Source organism: Tachysurus vachellii, chromosome 11 (assembly GCF_030014155.1).
Source record: "Tachysurus vachellii isolate PV-2020 chromosome 11, HZAU_Pvac_v1, whole genome shotgun sequence".
NCBI lineage: Eukaryota > Metazoa > Chordata > Actinopteri > Siluriformes > Bagridae > Tachysurus > Tachysurus vachellii.
In genome coordinates this window covers 12,025,632-12,048,756 of record NC_083470.1, presented here as the reverse complement: position 1 = coordinate 12,048,756, position 23,125 = coordinate 12,025,632, and the positions used below count along the sequence as shown (strand labels likewise).

The following is a 23,125-nucleotide window of genomic DNA, read 5'->3' as shown; positions in this document are numbered from 1 at the left end:
CCCATACACACACATGGTGAATGCACTCCAAAAAAAAACATGTATGCATACACAGTGAGGTGGAGCAAGGGATGGGGAGATTAGGATAAAGAGGCAGAAGATGAATAGCTGGATAATTAGCCTCATCTCCCAGGACCTGACAGAAATATGCAGCCTAGATGGATGAGACTCATAGAAAAGAACAGGCTTGTCTGACCTCCTCCACATACCCCCACCCCTCTACTTCTCATATTCACCCATCCCCCTCATCCTCCCTTCCCATCCCACCATTCAGACAGGAGGAGCAGAGTGAAAGAGCATCCCCTTTGGGTTCAGAACCAAAACCTCTTCTCTCATTTTCTCATAGTCTCTCTCCCAAAAAATCCCCTTTGCCAACTTGTGAATGATTCTAGGAAGCTGCTTAAAACTGTATGTTAAAGGAATTTGAATGGGAAACTAAGAAGATCTAAGCAGTTCAGGTCTGCTGCCTTGACACATTTGGTAATTATGAAGTATGGGATTTTGACTTACTTTTTAAAGGACACAAGGATGTCATTAATCTGTGGCACTCTTGTTAAATCAACTTAAATTGCTCATGTGTTTCTTAAAAAGGTAATAAAGCCAACAAAACAGATTTTTATTTTAAAATATGAATCAAATTTTAACCTGCTACAAGCAGAAATGATGAAAATTATTTTTGACACTTGAAGCTATAGTCATACTTTTGGCCCAGTGGTGTTTATGCGGTGTTTAATTCAAGCAATTAAATTTTATTTCTATAGTAGTTTTAACAATAGGCATTGAATCTGGATATAGATTTAGATCCATAATGAGGAAACCAGTGGAGACTGATGAGGAGCAACTCCCTGAGACAACACGAGAAAGAAACTTTGAAAGGAACCAGACTCAAAAGGACTATCACATGCTGGGTCAGACTGGACGGTGGACTTACACACATTGGATACAAAATTTCATTTTATCTAAGGTTCTGTAAGGGCATGTTTGAGTCCTGACTATCACAACATTCTAGCGTATTTTCTAAGTCAGCAAAACCTGAAACAGACTTAATAGAAAACCGATAAGCCCTCCTCTGGAGAATTGTTCTGGGAAATGAGAAGTTACAGGTGGGTCTTGTTGACTCTGTGATATTGCCTTTTCCTGTTTCTCATCTGATATGGGAAGTGGTTCTTTTCTGTAACAGGAAAATGATTCTGCAGTCATGAGCCAGAGGTGAAGGCTTCATGGCGTCCATCCAAATATTAAATCATTAAACATTGACTATTGTTTTGCTATACAAATCAAACCAACCGGTTTTATGTTGAGTATTTTAAGGTCTCTCTCACTCCCTGTTTCCATCTGTTTCATTCACACATTGCAGGGTATCACAAAAACGCCTTCTCTTTCGGTTCAGAGATAAAAACATGTCTGACTGATGCAGACTGTATTTTTAATGGTTAAGATGTTTAAATGGTTGAAATGCCATTTATCAGTGATAGAGAAGTAATTTTAACTGCTCGCTCTTTTACAATAAGTTATCAATTTAATCATATTATTTTTTTTAGCATCTAATATAATAGAATTAGATAGCGGTACATTCCCCACTTACTTCAAGATTTTGTATTATCTTATTTATTATTTGTTTGCATTTGCTGAATTCATACTGTTTATAAAAGATTCAAGGACAAGAATCTTTATATTTAGATTAGTTTTTCCTGTGTTTTCTTTGGTAATATTCAGTATCATTCCTGTGATATTTGATACAGAGAAGAATAATATAACCTTAACCACTTTAACAGCATAGATTTTATTTTAATGTTTTATTCATTCATCTCTGTTCAGTTTGCCCCAAAATCATGATGACTCACAAGCTAGTTTAAGCAATCATTTTCTTGACAATTTTCAGAAAGACCTTTCATAGGTAGACTTCTCATAGTGGTTGTATGCTGCTTGTCAAGCAAAGCAATAATGGAAAGCATTACTGGAAGACATGTCAAGAGTCAAGAGTCAAATATCAAATGTTAAGTGTAATTATTAACATGTATATGTAATGCACCCACACTAAATTTGGCGAAAAATCGGATCAACTCTCAATGCAGATCAGCAAAACCAAACCCTCAATTATATATACATGCTGCATCATATCCTGTCGGGGCATCTGGTGTGTTTCCACCCACAGATATGTACCGGTGTGTCATATCACAATGTGCGTTACAAGGATATCCGACAACCACTGTGCCCAGGGTGGGTAACCACGCTGCATCCTGACACACAGGCAAACACATACACCAGTTTTCCTGCTCTTTAATAGCAAGTAAAAAAAACCCTGACAATGCGGAAACTTTATGTATGAATTGTTGCCGTGAGACTTTGTTTCTCAGTGACGTTCACATTATTTGGTAATAGGGTAGACAAAAGACATATAAAACATGTAGTTTTCGGACAGATGTAAAATCTTACAAGGACATCAAGAACGCAACATATGATGTGCCTTCATGTGCCAGTGTATTATTGCATATGAAATGACTGAATAAAGAACCAGATTTATAGAAGAATAAAGAAAGAATTAATTGACAAATGACAAAAAGAATTGTCATTTGTGTCCCACTGCTATTACATCTACAAATTTTATACAATCATGAACATAACGTGTTCTTCACAGTAACCTACATCCTTATTAAAGATGAATACATTTTTACATTATTTAAAAAACATTCAGTATGTACAACCACTATAAAACTGCATTACAGTGTGAATCAAGTTTACATCTCATGCTTGAAATGTCCACTATAATAGCTTATGGAAAATGTCCATTTTTGTGGTGTCCTATAACATTCACTCTACTCCATGAACTGAACACTTTCACCCATATAAGGTCCTTGAAATATTCTGTCACATGTTAAACAAGTTCCATAATCCAGATTTCCTGATGTTTATTGGAAAAAGCAAAATGTTCTCTCATTCGTTTTTCTTTATTTTCAGTGATAGATATGAACAGACAGTCCTGCCCAAATTGGATTGAATGGATTGAAAGTAAATTGTTAACTAATTAATTAACTTGTAAATTGTTAACTAATTAACTAATATTAACCTTATGCAAATTATATTGCTGTGTTAGATTTTCTGAATGGCTAAATGCATGCATATATATATATATATATATATATACATATGTACGATATGTACGATTATGTACGATAATCATTTCTAAAAAGCAGCAGCTAAATGGCATCCCAATGATGAACTCTCCAAAACATTTTAAAGCTTAGGTCAGTGAAATGAGTGGAAAGACAAAAAGTGTCTATGGAAAGATGGAAATATTGAAAGAGGAAAATAAATATTAGTTAAGGGGATAAATCAGCATCTATGCAGTGTATAAAAATCCAACAATGGACTAAGGCCGACTAGGTGACCACTTTATGGTCTGAGGAGCCACAAATTCATCCTCACTGAGATTGGCTGATGTCCAAAACCTGACTATAATATTATACACTGCTAAGTAGTGTCATGTCTAGTGTCATGTCTAGGCCTCGCAATTGCCCACCTTAGACACATCACCATCATCCTAACCGACAGAAGTTTCTTTCAGCAAGCAACAAATAAACCACAAAACACTGTCTCCTTTGTGGGTACACTAGGTCATCTACATGACTGTCATAGCAGGTAGAGGACCCCCACAGCGTGTGTCAATGAAATGCAGAGTATCTATAGTTATGCTAAAACAGAATGAAGAGTCTAAAGTGAACGGCTTGTGATTGATTGAAGGGTGACGCCTCTCAGGCGGAGCTGGGGAACACAGTGACCTCCAAACAAAGAGCTGTGTAGAGACACCCGGTTTGTTTTGGGAACAGACAGGCCCAGCACACACACACTCACACAGGAGGGGAATGTGAGTGTGCCCTGATGTGAATGCTGTTTTTAATCCCTCTCCTGGTCACCCCGCTTCACTTGCTGTGCGCCACCAGGACGGACTTCACGGAATCCCAGGAATTCTCGTGACGCTTTTTGTCACTGATGCATAGAACACAATAATGGCTCATTCACTGCTGTTGAGTAGTTTTAGGTCCTTGTCACTCTCTCTTAGCATCGCTCTCATTCACACACAGGAGTGTTTGACCAATAGCCTACTCTTTGGGTATGTGATAAAGACAAGACTGATTGATGCATGTATTCTAAAGGATGCTTGAGAATGTCTAAATGATACAATATTATCTTTAACTCCTTTCACCTTTACAATAATTTGGTAATAAAAGAAGAAACATGCCTGAAGATAATATTTGAAGTTAATTTTTTAATAAAATGCATAAAGTTAGTATTTTAATAAAAAAAGAATAACATAACATGTCCTTAAAAGTGTAATGAGCTAATATACTGTTAAACCTTATATGATTTTATACACATGCTGTTTTAAGTAGTTTTAAAGAAACAAGAGATTGTTGTTTTTTGACTCTAAAATGTGAAGACTTTTGCATTTCAAGTGAAAAGTTTCTTGGAGTTAAGAAAAAATTCTGCTCTTTAAAGTGTTTCAACACAAACTTTAGAAGTACTCAGAGCTGCATAACTCTCTAACGGCACCAAGGTGAAAAACAATTCAAAGAGGTTTTTTTTTGTTGTTGAAACCAGTGACACCAAAACCTCCTCTGAAAAGCTGAACAAAATAAAACTACGATCTACACATACATATACAATAAGAATGCAACTGAATACAAATGCATTATTATGAATAAACAGATAATGGTTTCTTTGGAGAGACAAATATGTCAGATATGGATAAATGAAATATGAAACAAACTGATACAGATAGGATCATTGTGTTCTAATACGGTACACTTATACGGTGTAAAACATACATAATTGGACAGTTTGTAGTACAGCAAGCATTGCATGTCTGTTATTAACCACTCAACATTAAAAAAATGTAAAAAATAAATGTTAATTCAGTAAACCATCATGAGCCTAAAAGCCACAACATTAAATAGTCAAAAATGAACTGCATACTACAGTATTATAAAATAACTCCACCAGTGTGAGCAGCAACACAACACAACCCAAAATACCACAAAATGTAATTAAAGACAAACCATATATGAGTAAATGCACTAGAATGTACTGTTATAAAACACTGGGATGCATCAAGGACTTAAAAGGCAAGTTGCAGTTTGAGATGAAGTTTCATCTGTAAGTTAGTATGTTAATGATCTGGTGTACAACACTTCACTTTATTGATTAAGTAACATCTCACTGTACAATGAACAAACACATCCAAACTTCATACATCTTTTAAATGTTGTTAATTCATTCTTTCCATGTCTGATTGTTAATTCTCAAGTGCCTGAGATGAAGGCTGAATTGAGTCTCAAATCGTACACTTTAGTCATGTACTTTTGATAATTCTCATACTGTTAGCATTAGGACTTTTATTGTATATAAAATAACACAGTATTTGTATGCATAGAAAGCATTAAAACAAATGCATAGACATAACTAATGCTAGATTTCTATAGAATAAGCCTAGCTAACAGAGCCGAGTGTGTATTAATATTTCTTATGCTGTACTTATTACACATATCACTTGATGCTTTAGAAAAAATTGACAGGGTTACATATTAGGCACTAATGGCACAATTTAACACATTACCAGTTGTTTTGACAATCCTAACTTATTCAGATTTCATTCACATGTTCAGTGTCAAATCTGATGTATTGAGTCAATACAAATTTTTCGCAAATGAAAATTCTAAAGGGCAGCAAGTACAGAAGGCAAAAGAGAAGGCAAAAAGCCCATGAAATAAGCAGAAACAGAAAAAGCTGCAATGGCAGACCATCATGGAAAATATAATGATGTTTATGGGTCACATGTTTCATGGAGCTATGGCAAGGAATAACAGCTTAATACCAAAGTACTGACAATTTTAATTAATAAATTGTGTTTCCCCTTATCGATTTATTTATCTGCAGTAACACAGTCTGACTCAAGGCACTAGTCACACACAGTGTCAGCCAAGAGGATTTTAGCAGCAGTCCACATACTGCCATTTTTTGGGAGGTGGGATAAAACCATAGAGCTCAGAAAACATGTAAAAGTCCACAGAGAAACTAGGCTCTAACACAATCTCATTATCAAGACAGGGACCTTGGTGGCATCACTACTCGCTGAGGCACTGTGCCACCCCAATCACTCATGCCCCAACCCCCAAAATGAGGGGTTATGTTTAATAAGTGTTTCTATTCTCACATTACTCCCCACTGTGATGTCCTAAACCAGTGGGGCCCAAGTCTGGCCCTGGAGGCTAGCCCTGGAGAACTGCTCTTTCAAACTTTATAATGCAGTCAGCAGACTGGCAGGATGAAATTGCATTAAAGCAATGCTGCTTCTCTGCTCTTTGAATGAGGGGAAACAAGATTCATAGGGCAAACTAGACCTTACTCTCACAATAGTTCTGTGATGATTTATTCTGTCTAGTTCAATCTGTGTTAACTAATGCAGAACTTCAAGACTAGATTTGTGGTCTAGTTGTAAAAATGTTTTATATATACACACACACACACACACATACACACACACAAATGATAAACTAAAAGAGACTTGGGGGGATCAAATCTCTTCTGCAAAGAATGTTAGACCTTATACCCAGGGGTAGGTGAATATGGCTCAGATATAGCACCTGGCTGCTCAAAATTGCTCCTACATGTGTAGGTGAGTTCATGGTGCCCTGAAATGGACTGGCATCCTCTCTAGGGTGTATTCATGCCTCATTCCCAGTGTTCCCGGAAAGACTCCGGAGCCTCCATGACACTGACCAGGATGAAGTGCTTACAGAATATGAATGAATGAATAAATGATAATAATAATACCATAAATGGAGTGCTGGTGAATCCAAGTCTTCTGAGTAGAAAATCCTGGAAAATTGTTCAGGAGAATGAATCCTGTTCAGGTCTGTGACCTATTGTCCATATTAACCTTTCAGAGGCCCCTAAATTAGTATTGACCCTCCTGGATTTAATGAATGATTTTCCATTAAAGGCCAAAATGTGTGAGAGCACACATGACTTCAGAGGGACTGCTCTCTCTCTCTCTCTCTCTCTCTCTCTCTCTCTCTCTCTCTCTCTCTCTCTCTGGCATGGATGTGGTTAACTGCTTAACACGGCTGGGTGGATTTTAACACTGAGGTAGCAGGACAACCCACACAACGAGCACCTGCCACCTCTTTTCCTCTTCATACACTTTTTCACTTCGGACTTTAAGGAAGGCTTTATGTGGATGGAGTGGTGACAAGAGTTTTGCGCCTGGTGTAGGCTCATTCTCGGGGTGGGTTCTGGTCTGAGCAGACGTTTTTTGACGGCAGGAAAACTTTGGTAACTCGTACAAAAGAAACGCCGAGCAGCCTCCGTCAAATGGACAGAAACACGCCGCGTTTGGTAGTTTTAGAGTGTTTTGTACGTGGTGGGATTTATGGATAGCTGCGTCCGACGCCGCGGAATGTAACAGCTAACACAAGCGCCTCAGCCGCCGGAGTTACCTGTAGTGAAGTGAGTCTCTTCTTATTGATGTTCAATAGCAGTACACATTTCTAATAAACGAAATTATTCTGAACGTATTTATTCCCATTCTGCAGAAATGTTTTCCCCGCATTAGTTGTAGTTAAAGAGTGAATAAAGAGCTGAATATATCGATTACGCACGTTCGAGTTGCATCTTAAACCCATTGAGATTCTGATCATCTTCACTGCTTTAGATTGTCACTAGATTTCAGACTACTTTTCTAGGCTTTGCCTTTATCGTCGCTGTATAATATGTTCATAGTGAAAGCATTTTTTTTGGCATATCATGAAGTCTCCACCTCAGCTTTTGTCTTTATCCTAAGGGTCTTTTTCCCTTTTAACAATGCATTCAAAATACTAAGAATGACTTCATGTGCACTGTTTTAATACAAGTTGTTTTTTTTTATCTTTGTTTTGTGATTATAATGATGATGTCCTGCAAATATAAATAAAAGCAAAACTATATACCATAAAATTATATTACTGTTACTTGTAAATGTTGTATTCAATTTGAGATAGAATTAAATAGAATAATTCTGATCAAAGATATGCTAGAATATTTATTTGGCTATTTCTATATTTACTTCCCCTCCAAATACTGTTAATGTTAATATAACGCTAGAACTCAGTACTAAAGAGGTAGTTTCAATCATGAACCTTTTATACCTTTAGTATGTAGCCTATCTAGGAAGGTGTATATAGTGTAAGTCTGAAGTTTTTTTTTTTGTTGTTGTTTTTTATAAAGAGAGAAAGAGAGAGACAGAGTGTGTACATTGTGTATGCTGTGTTGCATCACTTTCACTTTCAGCTACTGATACCCATCCTCACTTTTGGATGTGTGTGGTTTTTTTTTATCTGTCTACCTGTCTATGGTACTAGATGTCTAACTTTATAAATAAACTGTTAAACTAGGGAGAAATCAAGTAATGTCCTGTTACTATACATATGAACGTGGATTCTTGTTTTTACTGTTTGCCGATCATATTATATTTTTTAGGTCATTGTAGAATTTGCACCAGCATATTGACTATATTGAAATTAATCATACAACCAACTCACAAGAGCATAAATTTGTGGAATCCAGAGAGCCAGGCAGAATGCTGCCTCATCAATTATTAATATGGCTAAACTCAAGGTTGAAGAAAAAGTGGGTAAAAAATCAATACAGAGGCATCTTGTTCTCAGGACTTTTGCTCTCTGGGCAAGCTCACCAGTGCATGTTGTGAGATCACTAACAAGCTTTGTGAAATATTTATTCTGTCAGTCATGGGCAGTCTAAGCTAGCTGTATTTCATTGATTTTGAGGTGATGTTACCTTGGTTTTAAAGCTAAAGCTAATTTCCCAATTTCTGTTGGAAGCCATTATGTACTGTGCATTTATTAAACATAAATTTTTTGTTTTATTTTGTTTTGTTTTTTATCAGAAGCAAAATACACTGACCTGAGACCATTATACATACATTATGCCTGTCAAGTACAAATAATTAGAAATTAGGTGTAGTAGGTATTACACTAAGCAACTACTTTTGCAAGCTTTTATGAGGTTTATAGATATTCTTTGAGTTATCATACAATATATTTTTTAAAGACACAACCAGTAATATTTATAGCTGAATACCTGCAAAACTGTTTAACCTCAAGCAATTTGCTCTATTCTGCCTTTGTTCTGCACGTTCACTCAGATTTTATGACAGCAGCCTTTCTGATATTAAATTTGTAGGCTGTCATTATTCCGAGACTGTCATTCTCCTAACATGTTTAGACCAATTATATAAAACACCTGCTTTTTTTAACAGCATCTTTTCTGGTAATAGTTTCAGAAACTGAAAAATTTAAATGAATATGTCTACAACAAATATTCTAATCTGTTCTCGTTTAATAGGACTAACAGACCTTGAGCTGAGATATTACACTTTCAACCTCCTTCATCTGAAGTCAGATGGATTTTCTTTTTCTGAAACTTATTTATCTACTCTCCAGGGTTTTATTCATTGCTTCAAACACACTCTCAGCCTTGTCTCAACACATATGCAAACACATGCACATGCATAAATATATACAGAGTTAGTCATACACAGCCTTGTTGCTCTCCACAAATACAACAATCCCCCAGACACGGTTGTCATGAGAGATTCTAGGGGTCAGTCATGGGCCAGACATAACTACTGGGGGGTGGGGGTTCTATTGAGAGGAGGGGAAAGTGAGGGAACAAGTGATAATTTAGTGATACTGTACCTCAGCAGAGGTGGCAGGGTGCTACTTTTCTAATAAGTATGGTCTCATGTCAAATCCTGCCTCATCTATCACCTTTTAAGAAAATGAATTCTGCTCTGTGCATGCTATCACTTTGTCACTTTTTTCACCTTGAACTGGGCTGATTATTCACTGAGAGTCTTTGTGGTTGTGTTGCTCTTTATGCTGACTGCTTCATATTAATTATTAATATCATACAGCTTTTTAAATAGTCAACCTTTATGTATTTTTGTGTATCTTTGAAGCAGTGGATCAATGGAGTCCCTTTGAAGGAGTTGTTAAGAAAAGCAGGACCAAGTAGTTAAGTAAGAAGTTAAAGACAATGTCACATTCCTTCTAGGATTTTCTTAGTAGAAAATAGCACATTTGCTACTTAAATCCATTTTCATGGAAATGGTACCACTTTCCATTTTTAGTGATTAATTTTTACTTTTTTTAAAATCCAGAAATCAGAAAGGTTTAGTTGTTGTATGTATAAGTGTGCACTTGAAAAGCAGAAGCACCTGACAAGACTTTAGAATGTTCACCTCGATCTCTCGCTTACCCTCCCCTCCTAATTCTGGTGCCACTTTTACGGGGAATGGCACAACACAGGGGCGTCAATGACAGTGAGCAAGGGTGGTTTATCCCTGCAGCTGTCAGCCCAGGGGGGGTATTAAGCCTCCATTCTGAGGATTCTTGAGCCTTTGCCAACCAAAGTCCTACTATAATCCATTTCAAAGCACATGGACAGCCAGTGAGTCTATTCTCTTTACTGAAATGGATGAAAAGGCAAAGAAAAGTAAAGCCATGTAGTCATATTAAAGAGACCAATACAAGCACTTTTAAGACTTGTTTATAGACCATGGTGAGTTCAGGGAAGTACTTCACTAGATAAGGCATCAATTCGATTATTCTGCAATTGCATGTGATAATTAGCCATGTGTCAAAAAGTTTTCTTCTACTTAAGCTGTGTTTCAAGCAGCCAGTAGTGCATGGGCTGCTTAGCAGCAAACAAATGTCTGGCAGTGGCTCACGTCATAACTCATAACTCACTGTGCTTAATCCTGGAAAATACCAAAGCAAACATGACAAAAATTGTGCTCACTCATAAAGCAACCTGATGTTGGAAAACAGCTGTGAGCTATGAATAGGTGAGCCTGTTACAAGTGCTGGATAATGGCTAAGGAATCCACTGTTTATCGTGTAAATGAAAAGAGTGAGGCCCATCAAAAGAGGTGTTGGAATGTGATGCGTAGAGATCCCTCCCCTGAGTAAAGTCCTCCTAATGCTCTCTATCTTGATTTGGAGTATTACAACATAAGAGGTTTGAGAGATCAGGCTCTACTGAGAGAGGGATGGGGATTATAAACAGGGAATGGCAGAGCTAGTGTGTGTGTGTTTGTGTGTGTCTATGTGTGTGGGGCTAGGGGGTGTATGATGGAGTACATAAGTGCTAGATGATGCAAGAGCCCCAGTTTTACTGTGCTGCCAGGCGTGCCATGTTCTTATCCCCTTTGAAAGCAGAGGCACCTGCATTATAATTCCTGAAACAACTGTTCACTTGAGATCTTCTTTTGATCAGGTTTCATCGTGCAGCAGGAAGATGTAGCCCAGTTATTCTCGGACTTGGAAAATGACTAGGTTCAAGCTCTTCTTAGGCAGTAAATGCAATTGTGTTACAGTATGTACTCTCATACTGCTGTTGAGCTTTATTACACATTCTTTGCTTTGTTTTGATGCAGTTGTTTCAGGTTGTTTAGTGTCATATCAGCAGCAGCATTGAGGAGTTGAGGAGAAAATAATATTACTAAGAGCACTGGTCACATCAACATGTGCTACACAAGAGCACTGGTGTTTAGTGGGCTTTTGAAGAGAGCTGGCAAGTCTGTCATTTAAGAGAAGCTTAGCAAGGGACTGCAAATTCAGCACATTGCCTTGCTTTAATGTAATACCACAAAGTCCAGAGCAGTTGTCAAACAGTCTTGGAAGGGGGCCATGATACCCTCATCCATTACAATGGACTCAACTATGGATATAGGAAGTATGTATACATGTTAAAAACATAACTATTCCAAGCTGCTATTAACAATTCTGTTCCTGTTAAAGACTTTCATTTTAGCACAAATGCAGAAACCTTTTTATTTATTGTTTTATATAATACTTATTATCAGATTTATAATGTTACGCAACCAAGCCTGTCTTTATGTCTCTGAAGCTTAAGACATCAGTCAACATCTTACCTTCAGGCTTCCTGTTATCTATATCATATATAATATATATTGTATTATAGATTACACATTAAAGATATAACAATTTCTTAAGGGTCTTAAAGACATTTTGCAAAATCTGTGAAGAAAATTTAAGTAACAGCAAAAAATAGTATGACCATCCTTTAAAAACTGCATTTAAAGTCCATTTCAGTTCACTTCCACAAGTATTCCACATTTTCAGTGTTACAACCTGGAACTGAAATGGACTTTTATGTCATGAATCTCACAAAATAGCCTATTGTAATGGAGGGAGGAAGGAAACGTTTTAAAAAAATCATATAAAAAATGTACAAAATATGGCAAATTCTGACTAGAGGAAGATGTTCACCAAATATAACCAAAGGTCGGATTAGTTAGAAGCAGCCCAGAGGCCATGGGTGAAGTAGAGCTGGGCTTTATTGAAGATTGACAACAAGAAAGAAAAAACATATGGGGTTTACCCCAAAAGGCATATTGGAGGCTTGAGTGGATTATCTGGTCTGATGAGACCAAAACATAACCATTTGGCCTTGGCACAAAGTCTCTGCTCATCATTCTGAAAACACAATTTATGCACAGAAGCATGGTGCTGGTAGCATCATGTTGGGAGGTGGCGGTGGGGTACTTTTCATTAGCAGAGACTGGGAAACTGGTCAGGGATGAGAAGAAATGGAAGGAGCCAAATACAGAGCATGTTGCAGAGGTTCATCTTTTAACCAGGCAACAGCCCTAAGGTTTTCACTAAAGCGACACTAGAGTGGTTAAAAAAAAAGAACTCGAATGTGTTAGCTTGGACCCCTATCTGACTGAGAATCTGTGGATGTTTGCCAGCAGTAGTTGTACAGTTTTGCTAAGAAGAATGGGGAAAAAAATTAGGATGCAGATGTGCCAAGCTGATAGAAACATACTGTATAGAGATTTGTTCATTTAACCTTCAAATGTTAATACCAGTTAAGGACATTTCAATTCCAGGTTCTTGCACTGCAAAATGTGGAAAAGTTAAAGTGGGTGATGTTTATACTGTAGGTACACAATTTTCCTTTTTTTCCCACAAATCTGCTGGTAAGTTTGTCTAGGCATCTGGAAGCAGAACTTGTCCGTTGACTCTCTTGTCTGTCTGAGTATGAAAATTATGCACTTGAGATGCAGTGGTCAATTCATGGTCAATATAAACTCAGAAGAAAACCTATGGGAAATTATGGGCCAATGTTATAGATAGGTCATTTTACTGACACAGTTACTGTAAAACCTTAGGCATTGTTCTTGTTGCTGTCTCTGTTGTTCTTCTTGTTCCTTGGGGTTTTATTCCAGCATTTCCCACAGGAGTATTTCTTTGCTAAGAGAAATACTCTAACATTACAATAGACATTGTTTGTATAAATCTGCAGCTAATTACATTGCTCTGTTAAATAAGCTATATTGAAAGTAACGTTCTGTCACTGTACTATATTGTACTGTACATGTACCAGTTATGAGGGAGCAAACAGCTTCAGGGACTTGTTTGTTATAACTCTTTTCCCATGCGTCTATTTCTCTTGCCAGGAAAAAAGCTTTGGTTAAGAGTCTTAAAGTCCAGGATGTTTTATAGCTATGAGTAACAAAGACACTCAACTTTGGATAGTGACACATGGAAGTCTAACCATGTCTTAAAAAGTACAGAACAAATAAATGTAGTTCATTATTGTAAGTAAGTTATATACATATATATATATATATATATATATATATATATATATATATATATATATATATATTTTATTTTTTTTTTTTATTTATTTTTTTTTTTCTCAGTAAAATCTTTATTTCTTTTGTTTTGTTGGCATGCATGCTTAAGTCTGGTCATTCATCGCTGATTCCTTTGGCCTTTGCTAAGAAGAACTGCAGGGCTACTTTTTGCAGAATAAAGCACTGTAGAGTTTCTGGATTCTCTGTGTTAATTTTGAGAAGAGTATGAGAACAGTTTGCTCAATGATCAGGCATTCGTTCCAATCAAAACAATATTTTCACTTCACATCGAAGAACAAATGTTGTATTTTTCTACTTCTCTTTAAAACTCTACTTTCAGGATATTTTTTAGAGACTAGTTTGTAAAGAGTGGCAGGATTTACCATTTTGGTGACAAGTGACTCTTTGGCCTTTCAGATTTACTATAGTTTAAATACCAGGTGGTTTGTCTGTGTAACACATACAACTCGATAAACCCCCACAAAAATGTGGAAGCTGATTTGCTAACAGGATCTACAGTATGAAGGATTAAGTCTTTCATATGAGTAAAAAAAATGCCCTGTGTGGTTTGATTGTCTGGCTTAATAAATAAATATGCACTTTGTGTTTTCAGACTAAAAGCAAAAAAGAAAACATGGTGTCTATGTAAACATATACAATTTGCACCTGTAATGTGATTTACTGAGTTTAAAGCCTGAAAGGAAATTTTATGCTCAAATTGGTATGGTCAAATTCATCTAAATTGGAAAGGTTAAGATTGGAAAAAGCTTAGGCAATTATTTCCAATTTTAAGCTATATCATTTTGTTGAGTGTGTGCCCATTATAGCCTCAGATTCCTGTTAATCCTCAAGGTGTGACATATACGTCTTTTACTCACCACAAAAAAAAAGGATTATTTGAATGATCTGTCTTCCTGTAAACTCCACCCAGTCTGGCTGTTCTTCTCTTATCTCTCTGACCAGCAAGGCATTTCTGCTTACATAACTGCATCTCACTGGATGTTTTTTGTTTGTCTACTCTTTGTGATGATCCCAAAAGATTAGCCAACAGATTTTTGAAATATTTTTGAGTGGTTAAGGCTACAGGTTGGTGATCAGAAGATCGGGTTTTAGGTGTCTCAGCGACACCAAGCTGCCACTGCTGGGTCCCTGAGCAAGGCGATCAACGCTCCCTGTTCCAGAGGTGCCTTACAAGGACTGACTGTGTGCTTTGTGATATGCAAAGAAAAGACATGTGCTGTGTGTAAAGTGTGGCAATAATAAGCCTTTATCTGTTCCTCTTAAAATCATTGCAGTTACATTTTCCTCATTCTGATGTTTTATATGAATATTAACTGAAGCTCTTGACATTTATTTCTTGCACCACTGCCACATGATTGGTTGACTGGACAATTTCCTTGAGAAATGGTCTACAGGTTTCCTATTAAAATGATTTATCTTCCCCACTGTTCATCCTATGGTATCTCTCTGTTCTGTGCTGGTTTTGTTGCTTGTCATGATGATGATTGTGGGTAATGATTGCTTTCTGTCGGATTTTATTGTGCCACTTGTCTAAAAATTGTGTGCATAAATAAAATAACATAACATAGAGCAAACTCATATACTGCCAAATTTCTATCTTCACTGTTAGCTCTGATAACTCTATGATTGCTGCATAGACAGGGAATACAACAAAACCACTGCTGACCAAATAGTCTATAGATGGGGGACAGGCGACGAAAAATTGTGTACACTTCAAGACAGTTTTAATAGACGCACCTCTCTTGTTTGTTCACCTTGAGCAGTGATTATAGTGCCTCTGGGTCATATTTTTCTATGTACTTCTATGTGATTTGTATCACAGCATATGATTACGTTAGCTGGAGAGTGTAGAGGGAGCTGACAAACTGCAGAGCAACAGATGGGCTACAGTCGGTCATTTTATTCATACAAAGTGCAACAATGTGTTAGATTAAACTCATAAAATGGCCACTCGATGTAAACAGACTTTTAGTTGTATGTAAATGGTTTTCTAGGCCATTAAACTGAAGCAAACATTCGTACCAGATTTACAAAAGTTTCCATAATCATGATTGTATTCATATTCTTGTTGATAAAGGTCAATAAGGCACAAATTATATGCATCCATGGCAAAGCTGATTTGCATTTTGTAACACTAATTTTATAGGTCATTTATTTTGTTCTAATTGAACAGACAGCTAGTGTTATTTATCATATTTGTTTCATATTGGTTTCTTTCTCATCATTCATATGAAATATAAAGGTTTCAATGTATGTGTCTCTTCTTTGGACCCATTTTACAATTTTTTTCCTTATACTTATACTAAACTTCAATAAGGGTCAGTAAAATAAAACGCATTTTACTACGTCATTGTGTATGTTTTATGTATGTTATAAATAAAATTTGAATTTCAATTTAAACTTAACAGTGCAATCCGTATACAGAAATAAAGTGGCTCATGCCAAGTATACTTTGTATATGTATGCCTACCACTAAGCGAGTCTTCTTATACAGTATGTAAATTTACAAAAAGAAGGTCTCATATAATATAAACATTTTCCCAAACTGACTGGATTTTCATAAATACCAAATATCTTGTCTAAATGCTTGTGTGAATGATTTTGTTTGTATCTAGCTTGATAAATCAGGCAAACCGCAACACAATGTGTACCACACTCTATTCATTTATATTCACCACTCCACAGATGATACTAGGAAAACACCACACATTCAGATCAGGACACACTAGATTTTACTGTCCTGTTTATAGTTTTGATTGATCTGACAAAAAATACAAGCTGTATTAAGCTTTATTTTAATTAGTAAGCTTGGATTAGTTGCCCTTCGATAGCCAGGCCAGCTTACCTTCTGATTTACCTGTGTAGGATTGTAGGCTTTTGAGGTGTAATGTTTCTAGCTCAGAACTAGCTATAGTAGTCTTGGTGCCTTTATCCTCACTTAATGCATGGGGAGTCTTTCCAAGCTTCAGCTTTGAGTCATTTATCAGTGCGCATTACTGAGACAGATGGTTCTCATCTTACCGATCTTTTTGTGTGATAAGCGAGCACTATTAACATTAAATACACATTCTTTTGAAAAACGAGCTCATGAAAAATGCTGTCACTGCTGTTGTCTCCTTTCTCAGACTTCTACTCAGAAGAGCCTTTAAACCATTCATTTGTCAGTGGATCTTTTGTCTGAGGACGTTGTATTCCTTATCACAACACTGACTTGCACTAACTGGACTACCTTCAACCTTTGTCTAGTTTTTTTTTTTTGCCAGCAAGCAGGACTTCATTTCATGCTGACCCTGAAACACAGCCATCACATCAACAAACACCCTCATGTTTGTTCACCACGCATGGGTGATTTAGTGGCACTTTGCAGGGGCAAAGCATTGCCTGAGCAGATAAGGATCTGCTGCTGTTAGATTCCTTGAAGTCTCAGAAATCAAGTTTTATCATGTTTTTGATATGAGGAAAATATATGGACATTTCTTTTTATTCATCTCTTGCTCCATATTTTGGTTCTTATTTTTAAAACTGCACAGTCTTCTATCCTGAATATAACACATAACAAGATGAATGCAGAGCATGTTAATTGTGTTGTGGTGGTCTTTTTTGTTGTTGTTGTTTTTTTTTCATATGAATATCTTGGCTTCTTAGACCTTAATCTATTTTGAGAGGTCTGTTTGCTCGACATTCTGTACGCCTCTTCATTCTTAGTGTGTGTCCAGGTGTGGTCTCATTACACACAAACACACTCACACGACACACACACAGATAATGACACATTCGCTGCCACTTGTGGCTCTTAATTAGTGAGTAGACATGTGCAGATTTTTAAAGATAGGTATTCTGTAGGCCACACAGAACACACCTTACTTTTTCACCGCGAGAAGTAAAGGATACAGGACAGACACGTTTATGTTTAGCCCAAAGTTTCCAGTTCTGTATTGACCATAGGCATGGGAAATTTGTGGCTTTGTACCTATAATAAAAACACTGCTACTTTGGGGTGAAGTCTATAGTGTCATATACATAAGTTTCATCCCTGTATTATGTGCTGGATAAAAAGAAAACTATTTCCACACATCTTTCTCCTTCCAGTCAGTCTGGAATAGCAGCTTTATTTATTTATTTATTTATTTATAGAAAGGAATCTTAAAAGCTCTCCAAATGTCTTTTTTTTTGTTTTTGTTTCTCATGGCGGTAAAAACTGCAGTTTGTCAACTGCATTATTTATTATCTCATATCATAAATGTTTTTGAGATGATATAAGCACCCTTCTTTATACATGGACTCCACATCAAATTCATTGATTATTATTCCACTTAACCCAAACAAAATAAGACATTGTTCCAGTGTCATGGGTTCTTTTCATGTATTAATGCAATAAAAATATGCTTTTGGCTTAGGGCTGTTTCAGCACTTTACATTCCGCATGCAAATTTTCTTTCAAGCATTAAATTCCTAGCTTGTTCAGTTATTCAGCTTAAACCATTTTGTTCAGTAAGCTCTGAATTATTCAGTACAATGAAACAAATATGAAAGTTTTGTAGTTATGAGACTGTGAGTGTGGACCCAGAGACAACTCCAGAGGTTCTTCATCATTCTTCATCATTAGCACACATACCTCGAAACACAGATATGTGCTTCCATTGTCTTTGCTCTCTCTTGCAATATGACCATAGAGACAGAAGCTACAGAGGCCCCCTGTGTTTGTGGTCACCCACTGGCTGAGACTGAGAGTTTAAGATTTAAAGCAAGGCAGTTTTACAGGGATTTGCTCTGGCTGCGGAATCTAAGAGCCTTTTCAATTTGAAGTGCATCCTTATATAATCTCTCATGGGAGCGTGTCCCTTTGGCAGAAGGGTCTGCTACCCTTTCCCACTAAATTAAGAGCTTTGTTACTGCTCATACTGTGGAGGGATGGGTTCAAGAGTCATGGGTAAGAAAAAACATGAAGACCCAAACAATTATTATAGCATGGTTTTAGTATTAATTTTAAGAAACATCTTTTTTTTTCACTGGAGTCTCTTAAATCTTCTGCTATGATGCTTGTAAAACAAGGAATGAAGTTTCGTGTTAAGGCAAAACTTGGCTCTATGGGAAGGTGACAGGCATTATATAGCTAACACACCCCTTTAAAAGGCTTTGTTTCCTTTATTGTGTTACATTTACAACCTCTTCGTATGACAGGAGGGAGAGGCCCGGTGTCACATGTGTGCTGACCGAGCCATGGCCTGTAATTTGGTTCACTGCTGTTATGAGGGTGTGTTTAACTTTCTAGTTAAAGAGTGGAAGCTTTTTTTTTTTTTTTACTAAACAGCTCCTGCTTAATGGTGCTTGTTGATGTATGGAAACTTACTGGAACAAACTCAAAAACTCTGCACGTCTGTTGTAGTGTGTTTTGCCAGCAACTTTTCCTGAACTTCTCTCATGCCACCTTGCAGGTCTCGGAAGGTTAACTCTGCTGTCATTTCCATGGAGACGACCCGGGCCCTCCTCCCACTCATCCTCCTCTTACTGAGTGTGTGCGCGCACAGTTGTCATGGCAACCTCCGCCCGACCCCCAGAGTGTATCTGTCTTACAAAGGTGAGTATGGTTTCTGTTTACTACTGCACACATAACAGAAGAAAAATCTTTGTTTTCTAATTTGTTTTTGTTTTCTCATAATACATCAAATTAACATTTCAACACCTCCCATATTCATCATGTTGAATTTTTTTATATTTTACCATCTTTGTAATTTAACGAAACAGGTGTAACGTATTCGCCAACTTGACAGTAGATTTAGTTTAAACGAGTGTATGAATAATTGCTCTGTAAATGTTGAAGGGAGCAATGAAAGGAATAGACATTTTTTCCTTAAACACAAATGAACCGTATATATATATATATATATATATATATATATATATATATATATATATATATATATATATATATATGCGTATATATATATAGGATTTTCTGTTAAGGAAATGTTAAGGAAATGTTTTTTAATGGCGCGTCTGTGACAACTGTCATCCATTGCCGAGTTTTGCAGCATGACAGTTTTTCACCTCTGTATTCACTACACGGTGCCTTCTCTCACACACTCTCTATGCCTATCGCTTTCTGTCCTTCTCTGGCAGAGTGTATCACCAGCATGCCTCATCGCCCAATTAATGCTCCAGAGAAGTGACTACCCATCATCCCCCCTGCATGTTGACGTGTCACTGTGGGGCACAAAGAGAGTCATGCAGAGAGAGGAGCGTTTGATGTTAAAAAGTCTCTCACAATGCCATTAGAATTTATCACTATAGGAGCTGCTTATAGACAAAGAGGTGGTGAATAATGACACACTTTAGTTGCTGAAAAGGTGTTTGTTCTGCACGATTAAGTGACAGTCAAACACAGACACATCTATACAACTGTCCGTAGCCCCGATCATCTAACACATGCTTAGTAGGTCAGTCACTGGCATGAATATGTTCTATGCTCTTAGATCAGAGAGGTTAACAAAGGAGAAAAATCATGCTTAATTTGTGAGAAGATATTGGATTTAGGAAAAGAGAGGAACTGTACAATATATTGGATGGATGAAGAAGAAAGGTCTTAGGTTAGGGGACAATGTGTACTGAGAGGGGGAGAGAGAGAGAGAGATAGAGAGAGAGAGAGAGAGAGAGAGAGAGAGAGAGAGAGAACAGGGAAACAAAGATAAATATGGAAGAGGGAATCGTGGGAGGGAACTGAAAGGTGAGGACTGATGAGCAGCCCAGAGGCATGAGAGATGGAGGTTGAGGTAGAGAGAAGGACAGGTGTGTGTGGTGTGTGTGTGTGTGTGTGTGTGTGTGTGTGTGTGTGTGTGTGTGTGTGTGTGTGTGCAAGTGCAGAATATTTGTGTGCAGATATGTGAGTAAAAGTTACAGAGGATGTGCTTTTGTGAACACGAAGGCCCCTATTCATCAAAGTTTTGAGCAGCACAAATTTCAGCACACAGAATGGATATAAACGAGTCAGTATTTGATTAATGAAACTGTCACGCAGCATCAAAACAAGCTGTGGTTTGAACACCTATAATGAATCAACTATGTGGACTCACTGGTCTTTTATTATGCTTGCAAATGACACACCCCAATCTACCTTCAAGTAAGGAGATGTCGTCCAAGTTTGGAGGAAAAGCGTACACAGAAGAAGGGAATACATATATTTTAATGTGTCTGTGTCAGAGGTGCATTTGTCTGAGTCTGGTGCAAATAAAAGAACAGTTACCCAAAAGTGCACCCTTTAAAAAAGCTATGTAAGATCATCATCATAAACTGACCTGAAACTCACCTGCATGGAATATTAACTGTTTTTATTTATTTATTTTTAGAATTCATATAGATTACATTTACCTGAAGTCTGATTATTTCATGATTTCATAAAAATACTTAATAATTAATTAAAAGTTGGTGATCATGTTTCCATTCAGAGCAAATGAACAAATCCTTAGTTAATCTACACAAAGATACCAATATTCACACTTCCTGTTTGAGAGTATTTATGTTATTTGAAATATTTATAGTTTGCTGTAATTGCTGATGATACTTTTATTGGTTTATATTGACTGATGATGCATTTTCTGCTTGTTCGATTGTATTCATACACCAAATTAAATATTAAATTTAATCATTTTTATTATTATTTTTTTTTATTTTGGCTTGAGGATAAAAGATAAGAGAGGATAAGTGATTGGATAAGAAAGGTGTTGGTGGAATTTGCGTATGCTTGTTTTAGGATCATATTTGCCACCTTGATGAATGAAGAGTTATATATGAATTTGCAGTGTACTGTGAGCTGTAAGTGTGTGTGTGTGGGTGTGCGTGCGTGTGCACGTGTGCGTGCGCGCGTGTGCGTGTGTGTGTGTGTGTGAGGTTAATTATGAGCATGGTCTAAGAGGAGGTATTGTGTGCGAAGGTGACAGTGGAACAGATCCCTGTTCTGAGAAACGGGATAGGCTTGTGTAGTTGCCAGAGTATTATTAGCCTGTGTGGTTGCTGTGTTTAGCTGAGCACAGGGAAGCCCCCCAGAGCACGCAGGCACCTGACGCCAGCAACCTGCTCTGGTATGGTGCACACACATACACACACACAGACAGACACACACACATACACACACACACACACACACACACACACACACACACACACACACACACACACACACACACACACACACACACATGCTGCTCTTAAGCTGGTGTTATCCATTTCCAGTATGAATCACTGTAGGTTTATATGTAACCAAGTAACTAAGCAATGTCAGAAACTTGTACTGGGTCTACATTTCCCTCCAGCACCCGTAGTCTTCTAATGGCAGATTGAGATATAGCAGGCCTGGTGTCTCTTCCTGGAATGAAGCCCTCTTCCCAGATTGCCTGACGCCACAGGACTGATAGTGACGCTCCCTTGGAAATGTGGGAAACAGCTTTGGAAAGTAGAAAGACATGCATATGCTCAATAACTGGAAAAACGAGTAGGATTAATAGCTGAGAGATCAGAAATAGCCTTATGGGAAAGAGTTTTTTTGTTTTTTTCTTACTTCTGATGAATCTTCTAATGTCAGAACTCAAGTATTCAGGCTCTAATACAACTCGCATGCTGAAAGTACAGCAGATATTTAGATATCTATCTTAGACAAAGGAAAAGAGCGACAAGACAGTTTTCATCTGAGATCTAACACTGACTTTATACAGTCTCTTGTATAAAACTTATAAATGTCTCTCAGTGTAATGATGGAATTTTCTGTGTTTGTTAAACTCCTCCACTGAGGTGTTTCCTGAACATATTGCAACCAGATATTTGGATGTCAGTTTGTTTCCAAATTTGGGAACTTGAATTTTAAGACAGCGTGAAACAGCAACAATCTTAATAGGTTAGTGTGAGTGACCCATTTTACATTGTTTCCCAAGAGAAACCCTGAGGAATTCTTCACACATCTCACCCTTTGCTATGGTCTTCTTCTATGGCCTTGCTTTAGAAGATAATTTATGGTAGCAAACCCTTGTTTTTTAATATAAGGTCATCTGAGATTAAAAAGAACAAAATTAGTCAGAGTTATAAAAAATATAGATTTGTGTGGACTTTCATGGCATTTTGTGGCATGTTTTCATGTGTTTTGGCCCAAATCCAGCTCTACAGGCTGGCAACCACTAAGTCAATTCAGAGTGCTCCTACTGTTTGAAAAATATTACAGATTAGTGTTAGATTGTTAATCATCACACCACAAGATCCTGCTGCTTTCTTAATCTGAGCAAAGAATGTAGAGCAATAATACATATGCTTCTTTTTTCCCCTAAGATGGAAATTATAGCAATGATATGAGGCCTAAGAGACGACTTTAACGGCTTCCTTTCCAGATAATCTGCT

General features: G+C 37.1%; 1 protein-coding gene across 2 annotated transcripts in view; it reads left to right on the top strand.

Moving 5' to 3' along the window:
• Positions 1-7,158: 7,158 nt before the first annotated feature.
• sema3gb (sema domain, immunoglobulin domain (Ig), short basic domain, secreted, (semaphorin) 3Gb) overlaps positions 7,159-23,125 on the top strand; it is a 31,059-nt gene continuing 15,092 nt past the window's right edge. For both annotated transcript variants that reach the window (XM_060880669.1, XM_060880668.1), the window contains exons 1-2: positions 7,159-7,506; positions 19,183-19,325. In XM_060880669.1, coding sequence (XP_060736652.1) covers positions 19,214-19,325 — 112 coding nt within the window. In that variant the 5' untranslated portion in view covers positions 7,159-7,506; positions 19,183-19,213. The remainder of the gene's footprint in view (positions 7,507-19,182; positions 19,326-23,125) is intronic.